The sequence below is a fragment of the Salvelinus fontinalis genome, unplaced genomic scaffold (assembly GCF_029448725.1).
Source record: "Salvelinus fontinalis isolate EN_2023a unplaced genomic scaffold, ASM2944872v1 scaffold_0091, whole genome shotgun sequence".
Lineage (NCBI taxonomy): Eukaryota > Metazoa > Chordata > Actinopteri > Salmoniformes > Salmonidae > Salvelinus > Salvelinus fontinalis.
This window is the reverse complement of record NW_026600300.1, coordinates 151,710-162,500: the sequence shown is the minus strand read 5'-3', so window position 1 is coordinate 162,500 and position 10,791 is coordinate 151,710. Positions and strand designations below refer to the sequence as shown.

Genomic DNA, 10,791 nt, shown 5'->3' with positions numbered 1-10,791 from the left:
AGGTGCATCACTACCTGTTCACCCCTCTATCATCCAGAAGGAGAGGTCAGTACAGGTGCATCACTGCCTGTTCACCCCTCTATCATCCAGAAGGAGAGGTCAGTACAGGTGCATCACTACCTGTTCACCCCGCTATCATCCAGAAGGAGAGGTCAGTACAGGTGCATCACTGCCTGTTCACCCCTCTATCATCCAGAAGGTCAGTACAGGTGCATCACTACCTGTTCACCCCTCTATCATCCAGAAGGTGAGGTCAGTACAGGTGCATCACTACCTGTTCACCCCTCTATCATCCAGAAGGAGAGGTCAGTACAGGTGCATCACTGCCTGTTCACCCCTCTATCATCCAGAAGGAGAGGTCAGTACAGGTGCATCACTACCTGTTCACCCCTCTATCATCCAGAAGGAGAGGTCAGTACAGGTGCATCACTACCTGTTCACCCCTCTATCATCCAGAAGGAGAGGTCAGTACAGGTGCATCACTGCCTGTTCACCCCTCTATCATCCAGAAGGTCAGTACAGGTGCATCACTACCTGTTCACCCCTCTATCATCCAGAAGGAGAGGTCAGTACAGGTGCATCACTACCTGTTCACCCCTCTATCATCCAGAAGGAGAGGTCAGTACAGGTGCATCACTACCTGTTCACCCCTCTATCATCCAGAAGGTGAGGTCAGTACAGGTGCATCACTACCTGTTCACCCCGCTATCATCCAGAAGGAGAGGTCAGTACAGGTGCATCACTGCCTGTTCACCCCTCTATCATCCAGAAGGTCAGTACAGGTGCATCACTGCCTGTTCACCCCTCTATCATCCAGAAGGAGAGGTCAGTACAGGTGCATCACTACCTGTTCACCCCTCTATCATCCAGAAGGAGAGGTCAGTACAGGTGCATCACTGCCTGTTCACCCCTCTATCATCCAGAAGGAGAGGTCAGTACAGGTGCATCACTACCTGTTCACCCCTCTATCATCCAGAAGGAGAGGTCAGTACAGGTGCATCACTACCTGTTCACCCCTCTATCATCCAGAAGGAGAGGTCAGTACAGGTGCATCACTACCTGTTCACCCCTCTATCATCCAGAAGGAGAGGTCAGTACAGGTGCATCACTACCTGTTCACCCCTCTATCATCCAGAAGGTCAGTACAGGTGCATCACTACCTGTTCACCCCTCTATCATCCAGAAGGAGAGGTCAGTACAGGTGCATCACTGCCTGTTCACCCCTCTATCATCCAGAAGGTGAGGTCAGTACAGGTGCATCACTACCTGTTCACCCCTCTATCATCCAGAAGGAGAGGTCAGTACAGGTGCATCACTACCTGTTCACCCCTCTATCATCCAGAAGGAGAGGTCAGTACAGGTGCATCACTACCTGTTCACCCCTCTATCATCCAGAAGGAGAGGTCAGTACAGGTGCATCACTGCCTGTTCACCCCTCTTTCATCCAGAAGGAGAGGTCAGTACAGGTGCATCACTACCTGTTCACCCCTCTATGAGGTCAGTACAGGTGCATCACTACCTGTTCACCCCTCTATCATCCAGAAGGAGAGGTCAGTACAGGTGCATCACTACCTGTTCACCCCTCTATGAGGTCAGTACAGGTGCATCACTACCTGTTCACCCCTCTATCATCCAGAAGGAGAGGTCAGTACAGGTGCATCACTACCTGTTCACCCCACTATCATCCAGAAGGTCAGTACAGGTGCATCACTACCTGTTCACCCCTCTATCATCCAGAAGGAGAGGTCAGTACAGGTGCATCACTACCTGTTCACCCCTCTATCATCCAGAAGGAGAGGTCAGTACAGGTGCATCACTACCTGTTCACCCCGCTATCATCCAGAAGGAGAGGTCAGTACAGGTGCATCACTACCTGTTCACCCCTCTATCATCCAGAAGGAGAGGTCAGTACAGGTGCATCACTACCTGTTCACCCCTCTATCATCCAGAAGGAGAGGTCAGTACAGGTGCATCACTACCTGTTCACCCCTCTATCATCCAGAAGGTGAGGTCAGTACAGGTGCATCACTACCTGTTCACCCCTCTATCATCCAGAAGGAGAGGTCAGTACAGGTGCATCACTACCTGTTCACCCCTCTATCATCCAGAAGGTGAGGTCAGTACAGGTGCATCACTACCTGTTCACCCCTCTATCATCCAGAAGGAGAGGTCAGTACAGGTGCATCACTACCTGTTCACCCCTCTATCATCCAGAAGGAGAGGTCAGTACAGGTGCATCACTACCTGTTCACCCCTCTATCATCCAGAAGGTCAGTACAGGTGCATCACTACCTGTTCACCCCTCTATCATCCAGAAGGAGAGGGCAGTACAGGTGCATCACTACCTGTTCACCCCTCTATCATCCAGAAGGAGAGGTCAGTACAGGTGCATCACTACCTGTTCACCCCTCTATCATCCAGAAGGAGAGGTCAGTACAGGTGCATCACTACCTGTTCACCCCTCTATCATCCAGAAGGAGAGGTCAGTACAGGTGCATCACTACCTGTTCACCCCTCTATCATCTAGAAGGAGAGGTCAGTACAGGTGCATCACTACCTGTTCACCCCTCTATCATCCAGAAGGAGAGGTCAGTACAGGTGCATCACTACCTGTTCACCCCTCTATCATCCAGAAGGAGAGGTCAGTACAGGTGCATCACTACCTGTTCACCCCTCTATCATCCAGAAGGTGAGGTCAGTACAGGTGCATCACTACCTGTTCACCCCTCTATCATCCAGAAGGTCAGTACAGGTGCATCACTACCTGTTCACCCCTCTATCATCCAGAAGGTCAGTACAGGTGCATCACTACCTGTTCACCCCTCTATCATCCAGAAGGTGAGGTCAGTACAGGTGCATCACTGCCTGTTCACCCCTCTATCATCCAGAAGGTCAGTACAGGTGCATCACTACCTGTTCACCCCTCTATCATCCAGAAGGAGAGGTCAGTACAGGTGCATCACTACCTGTTCACCCCTCTATCATCCAGAAGGAGAGGTCAGTACAGGTGCATCACTACCTGTTCACCCCTCTATCATCCAGAAGGAGAGGTCAGTACAGGTGCATCACTACCTGTTCACCCCTCTATCATCCAGAAGGAGAGGTCAGTACAGGTGCATCACTACCTGTTCACCCCTCTATCATCCAGAAGGTCAGTACAGGTGCATCACTACCTGTTCACCCCTCTATCATCCAGAAGGAGAGGTCAGTACAGGTGCATCACTACCTGTTCACCCCTCTATCATCCAGAAGGAGAGGTCAGTACAGGTGCATCACTACCTGTTCACCCCTCTATCATCCAGAAGGAGAGGTCAGTACAGGTGCATCACTGCCTGTTCACCCCTCTATCATCCAGAAGGAGAGGTCAGTACAGGTGCATCACTGCCTGTTCACCCCTCTTTCATCCAGAAGGAGAGGTCAGTACAGGTGCATCACTGCCTGTTCACCCCTCTATCATCCAGAAGGAGAGGTCAGTACAGGTGCATCACTACCTGTTCACCCCTCTATCATCCAGAAGGAGAGGTCAGTACAGGTGCATCACTACCTGTTCACCCCTCTATCATCCAGAAGGAGAGGTCAGTACAGGTGCATCACTACCTGTTCACCCCTCTATCATCCAGAAGGAGAGGTCAGTACAGGTGCATCACTACCTGTTCACCCCTCTATCATCCAGAAGGAGAGGTCAGTACAGGTGCATCACTACCTGTTCACCCCTCTATCATCCAGAAGGAGAGGTCAGTACAGGTGCATCACTACCTGTTCACCCCTCTATCATCCAGAAGGAGAGGTCAGTACAGGTGCATCACTACCTGTTCACCCCTCTATCATCCAGAAGGAGAGGTCAGTACAGGTGCATCACTACCTGTTCACCCCTCTATCATCCAGAAGGTGAGGTCAGTACAGGTGCATCACTACCTGTTCACCCCTCTATCATCCAGAAGGAGAGGTCAGTACAGGTGCATCACTACCTGTTCACCCCTCTATCATCCAGAAGGAGAGGTCAGTACAGGTGCATCACTACCTGTTCACCCCTCTATCATCCAGAAGGAGAGGTCAGTACAGGTGCATCACTACCTGTTCACCCCTCTATCATCCAGAAGGAGAGGTCAGTACAAGTGCATCACTACCTGTTCACCCCTCTATCATCCAGAAGGAGAGGTCAGTACAGGTGCATCACTACCTGTTCACCCCTCTATCATCCAGAAGGCGAGGTCAGTACAGGTGCATCACTGCCTGTTCACCCCGCTATCATCCAGAAGGAGAGGTCAGTACAGGTGCATCACTACCTGTTCACCCCTCTATCATCCAGAAGGAGAGGTCAGTACAGGTGCATCACTACCTGTTCACCCCGCTATCATCCAGAAGGAGAGGTCAGTACAGGTGCATCACTACCTGTTCACCCCGCTATCATCCAGAAGGTGGTCAGTACAGGTGCATCACTACCTGTCCACCCCGCTATCATCCAGAAGGTGAGGTCAGTACAGGTGCATCACTACCTGTTCACCCCTCTATCATCCAGAAGGAGAGGTCAGTACAGGTGCATCACTACCTGTTCACCCCTCTATCATCCAGAAGGAGAGGTCAGTACAGGTGCATCACTACCTGTTCACCCCTCTATCATCCAGAAGGAGAGGTCAGTACAGGTGCATCACTGCCTGTTCACCCCTCTATCATCCAGAAGGAGAGGTCAGTACAGGTGCATCACTACCTGTTCACCCCTCTATCATCCAGAAGGAGAGGTCAGTACAGGTGCATCACTACCTGTTCACCCCTCTATCATCCAGAAGGTCAGTACAGGTGCATCACTACCTGTTCACCCCTCTATCATCCAGAAGGAGAGGTCAGTACAGGTGCATCACTACCTGTTCACCCCTCTATCATCCAGAAGGAGAGGTCAGTACAGGTGCATCACTACCTGTTCACCCCTCTATCATCCAGAAGGAGAGGTCAGTACAGGTGCATCACTACCTGTTCACCCCTCTATCATCCAGAAGGTGAGGTCAGTACAGGTGCATCACTACCTGTTCACCCCTCTATCATCCAGAAGGAGAGGTCAGTACAGGTGCATCACTACCTGTTCACCCCTCTATCATCCAGAAGGAGAGGTCAGTACAGGTGCATCACTACCTGTTCACCCCTCTTTCATCCAGAAGGAGAGGTCAGTACAGGTGCATCACTACCTGTTCACCCCTCTATCATCCAGAAGGAGAGGTCAGTACAGGTGCATCAAAGCTGGGACTGAGAGACTGAAAAACAGCTTCTATCTCAAGACCATCAAACTGTTAAACAGCCATCGCTAGCACATCAGAGGCTGCTGCCCTACAGACATATTGTCCTCAAAGTGAAGAATGTGTTTAGCCTGTTCGTTGGTCTCAGCGACGGGGCTGGTTTTCATTTTGTCGTCCGTGATTGTCTGTAGACCCTGTCACATACCTCTAGTGTCTGAGCCGTTGAATTGTGACTCCACTTTGTCTCTATACTGACGCTTAGCTTGTTTGTTTGCCTTGCAGAGGGAATAACTGTATTCTGCCTTACTACCAGTCACCTTGCCATGGTTAAATACCACCATCTATATACCACCATATTAGAGACACATATTTCCCTCAGATTACACAGATACACAAAGAATTTGATATTTTGATGAACTCCCATATCTACTGGGTGAAATACCACAGTGTGACATCACAGCAGCAAGATGTGTGACCTGTTGCCACAAGAAAAGGGCAACCAGTGAAGAACAAACACCATTGTAAATACAACCCATATTTATGCTTATTTAATTTCCCTTTTTGTACTTTAACTATTTGTACATCGTTACAACACTGTATATAGACATAATATGACATTTTAATTGTCTTTACTATTTTAGAAATTCTGTGAGTCTGATGTTTACTGTTCGTTTCATTTTATATCATTTTAACCCCAGGCTAACATCAGTGTTGTGACAACTCACACACCAATCAAAAAATACGACAACTCACACACCAATCAAAAAATACGACAACTCACACACCAATCAAAAAATACGACAACTCACACACAACTCACCATCCGACTACGAAGACTCCCTCCGGCCGACCGAAAGAGACAGAACTGCCACGGGTGTGTGTGTGTGTGTGTGTGTGTGTGTGTGTGTGTGTGTGTGTGTGTGTGTGTGTGTGTGTGTGTGTGTGTGTGTGTGTGTGTGTGTGTGTGTGTGTGTGTGTGTGTGTCGCTCTCACCAGGCCTCAGGCAGCAGGTTGGTGTACTCGTGTGGTGAGGTGGTTTCTGGGAAGTTGAAGAGAATAGCCAATCGGTGTTGGAGAAGCTCTGCTCCATGATAGGTGAACAGGATGTCCAGCGCCTGGACGTTACTCTCCTAGAGGTATAAAACAGGACAGAGGAAAAGAGGAAGCCAGAACAGAGACAAAGATGGATTTTAACCCATTTAGCTACTGGACATGAATAGCAACATCAAATGCGCCCCCTCCCCCCAAAAAGATTATAAAAAACAAATATATGAATCAATGAAACCAGAGAAGGTGACATACAGTATCAGTCAAAAGTTTGGACACATCTCCTCATTCAAGGGTTTTTCTTTATTTGTACTATTTTCTACATTGTAGAATAATAGTGAAGACATCAAAACTATGAAATAACACAAATGGAATCATGTAGTAACCACAAAAATGTTAAACAAATGAAAATATATTTTATATTTGAGATTCTTCAAAGTACACAGAGAGACAGACAGAGAGACAGACAGAGAGACAGACAGAGAGACAGACAGAGAGACAGACAGAGAGACAGACAGAGAGACAGAGTGTAAGGGTATAGAAGGAGGGTTTACCCTGGCGTAGACAGAGTGTAAGGGTATAGAAGGAGGGTTTACCCTGGCGTAGACAGAGACAGAGTGTAAGGGTATAGAAGGAGGGTTTACCCTGGCGTAGACAGAGACAGAGTGTAAGGGTATAGAAGGAGGGTTTACCCTGGCGTAGACAGAGACAGAGTGTAAGGGTATAGAAGGAGGGGTTACCCTGGCGTAGACAGAGACAGAGTGTAAGGGTATAGAAGGAGGGGTTACCCTGGCGTAGACAGAGACAGAGTGTAAGGGTATAGAAGGAGGGTTTACCCTGGCGTAGACAGAGACAGAGTGTAAGGGTATAGAAGGAGGGTTTACCCTGGCGTAGACAGAGTGTAAGGGTATAGAAGGAGGGTTTACCCTGGCATAGACAGAGACAGAGTGTAAGGGTATAGAAGGAGGGTTTACCCTGGCATAGACAGAGACAGAGTGTAAGGGTATAGAAGGAGGGTTTACCCTGGCGTAGACAGAGTGTAAGGGTATAGAAGGAGGGTTTACCCTGGCGTAGACAGAGACAGAGACAGAGTGTAAGGGTATAGAAGGAGGGTTTACCCTGGCGTAGACAGAGTGTAAGGGTATAGAAGGAGGGTTTACCCTGGCGTAGACAGAGTGTAAGGGTATAGAAGGAGGGTTTACCCTGGCGTAGACAGAGAGAGTGTAAGGGTATAGAAGGAGGGTTTACCCTGGCGTAGACAGAGACAGAGTGTAAGGGTATAGAAGGAGGGTTTACCCTGGCGTAGACAGAGTGTAAGGGTATAGAAGGAGGGTTTACCCTGGCGTAGACAGAGTGTAAGGGTATAGAAGGAGGGTTTACCCTGGCGTAGACAGAGACAGAGTGTAAGGGTATAGAAGGAGGGTTTACCCTGGCGTAGACAGAGACAGAGTGTAAGGGTATAGAAGGAGGGTTTACCCTGGCGTAGACAGAGTGTAAGGGTATAGAAGGAGGGTTTACCCTGGCGTAGACAGAGACAGAGTGTAAGGGTATAGAAGGAGGGTTTACCCTGGTGTAGACAGAGACAGAGTGTAAGGGTATAGAAGGAGGGTTTACCCTGGCGTAGACAGAGACAGAGTGTAAGGGTATAGAAGGAGGGTTTACCCTGGCGTAGACAGAGACAGAGTGTAAGGGTATAGAAGGAGGGTTTACCCTGGCGTAGACAGACAGAGTGTAAGGGTATAGAAGGAGTGTTTACCCTGGCGTAGACAGAGACAGAGTGTAAGGGTATAGAAGGAGGGTTTACCCTGGCGTAGACAGACAGAGTGTAAGGGTATAGAAGGAGGGTTTACCCTGGCGTAGACAGACAGAGTGTAAGGGTATAGAAGGAGTGTTTACCCTGGCGTAGACAGAGACAGAGTGTAAGGGTATAGAAGGAGGGTTTACCCTGGCGTAGACAGAGTGTAAGGGTATAGAAGGAGGGTTTACCCTGGCGTAGACAGAGTGTAAGGGTATAGAAGGAGTGTTTACCCTGGCGTAGACAGAGACAGAGTGTAAGGGTATAGAAGGAGGGTTTACCCTGGCGTAGACAGAGTGTAAGGGTATAGAAGGAGGGTTTACCCTGGCGTAGACAGAGTGTAAGGGTATAGAAGGAGGGTTTACCCTGGCGTAGACAGAGTGTAAGGGTATAGAAGGAGGGTTTACCCTGGAGTAGACAGAGTGTAAGGGTATAGAAGGAGGGTTTACCCTGGAGTAGACAGAGTGTAAGGGTATAGAAGGAGGGTTTACCCTGGCGTAGACAGAGACAGAGTGTAAGGGTATAGAAGGAGTGTTTACCCTGGCGTAGGTTCTTGCTGACAGAATGATATTCTGGTTCCGGAACTTCTTGAAGAACTCAGAGTCGTATCTCTGTTCTGCAGCACCGGGACCACCTAATATATCCTAGAGAGGGGGAGGATGAACGGGGGAGAGAGGGAAGAGGATGAACGGGGGAGAGAGGGAAGAGGATGAACGGGGGAGAGAGGGAAGAGGATGAACGGGGGAGAGAGGGGGAGGTAGAACGGGGGAGAGAGGGGGAGGATAAACGGGGGAGAGAGGGGGAGGATGAACGGGGGAGAGAGGGGGAGGATGAACGGGGGAGAGAGGGGGAGGATGAACCGGGGAGAGAGGGGGAGGATGAACGGGGGAGAGAGGGGGAGGATGAACGGGGGAGAGAGGGGGAGGATGAACGGGGGAGAGAGGGGGAGGATGAACGGGGGAGAGAGGGGGAGGATGAACGGGGGAGAGAGGGGGAGGATGAACGGGGGAGAGAGGGGGAGGATGAACGGGGGAGAGAGGGAAGAGGATGAACGGGGGAGAGAGGGGGAGGATGAACGGGGGAGAGAGGGGGAGGATGAACGGGGGAGAGGGGGGGAGGATGAACGGGGGAGAGGGGGGGAGGATGAACGGGGGAGAGGGGGGGAGGTAGAACGGGGGAGAGAGGGGGAGGATGAACGGGGGAGAGGTAGAACGGGGGAGAGGGGGGGAGGATGAACATGTGCTCGCCAGAGGTAGCCTGACTGCCATTAGGTACCGAGATGAGATCCTCAGACCCCTTGTGAGACCATATGCTGACACATGCACATTTGTGGCCTGCTGGAGGTCATTTTGCAGGGCGCTGGCAGTGCACCTCCTTGCACAAAGGCGGAGGTAGCGGTCCTGCTGCTGGGTTGTTGCCCTCCTACGGACTCCTCCACGTGTCCTGATGTACTGGCCTGTCTCCTGGTAGCGCCTCCATGCTCTGGACACTACGCTGACAGACACAGCAAACCTTCTTGCCACAGCTCGCATTGATGTGCCATCCTGGATGAGCTGCACTACCTGAGCCACTTGTGTGGGTTGTAGACTCCGTCTCATGCTACCACTAGAGTGAGAGCACCGCCAGCATTCAAAAGTGACCAAAACATCAGCCAGGAAGCATAGGAACTGAGAAGTGGTCTGTGGTCACCACCTGCAGAATCACTCCTGTTTTGGGGGGTGTCTTGCTAATTGCCTATAATTTCCACCTGTTGTCTATTCCATTTGCACAACAGCATGTGAAATTTATTGTCAATCAGTGTTGCTTCCTAAGTGAACAGTTTGATTTCACAGAAGTGTGATTGACTTGGAGTTACATTGTGTTGTTTAAGTGTTCCCTATTTTTTTTTGAGCAGTGTATATCCTGTTGCTTCCCTCACTCGGATCGGACCGGGTCTATACGGGATCGGGTCTGGTTGTCTTCGGGTCTCCATATTTTAAAACACTATTTATTCGGGTAGGGTCCAGGGAGGAAAGTCTCAGGTACTTGTTTTGGGCCTAGAGAAGAGGTCTAGTTTGCGGTCTTACCTCGTAGGTGGCCAAGCGGTCCAAGTAACACAGCAGCTTCAGTCTACTCCGACACAACTCCTTCTGCTCCAGGGTCAACCTGCAGGACCACAAAACAACCACATCATGACCCCAGACAATACAGTAGGGAGCATTTCATTCTGACCGGAAGTCAAACCACTCATGACCCCAGAGACTACATTAAAACCCAGTAGGGAGCATTTCATTCTGACCGGAAGTCAACCACTCATGACCCCAGAGACTACATTAAAACCCAGTAGGGAGCATTTCATTCTGACCGGAAGTCAACCACTCATGACCACAGACGTTAAAACCCAGTAGGGAGCATTTCATTCTGACCGGAAGTCAACCACTCATGACCCCAGAAACTCGAACATTGTAGGGTTCACGCATAAAAACAACACACAGGTCATTACTGTAGTAAACACTAGGTTTGGACAGGTTCCAGCTTTCATATGATTTCTGCACCAGACAGCGTCGCTAGCGGTGATAGCGCCGTCGCTAGTGGGTCGCTAGCGGTGCCTGCGTCGCTAGCGGTGACAGCGCCGTCGCTAGTGGGTCGCTAGGGGTGCCTGCATCGCTAGCGGTGACTGTGTCGCTAGCCGGACTGAGCAGTAAAAATTGACTAAGTAGTAGGCATTGACGATGTCGTATC

At 50.1% G+C, this 10,791-nt stretch overlaps 1 protein-coding gene across 1 annotated transcript in view; it reads right to left on the bottom strand.

Moving 5' to 3' along the window:
- nbas (NBAS subunit of NRZ tethering complex) overlaps positions 1 to 10,791 on the bottom strand; it is a 346,091-nt gene that overhangs the window by 284,538 nt on the left and 50,762 nt on the right. The window contains exons 19-21 of the mRNA XM_055911766.1: positions 10,137 to 10,215; positions 8,610 to 8,714; positions 6,222 to 6,358 (exon numbers count right to left, since the gene is read on the bottom strand). Of these exons, the coding sequence (XP_055767741.1) occupies positions 6,222 to 6,358; positions 8,610 to 8,714; positions 10,137 to 10,215 (321 nt within the window). The remainder of the gene's footprint in view (positions 1 to 6,221; positions 6,359 to 8,609; positions 8,715 to 10,136; positions 10,216 to 10,791) is intronic.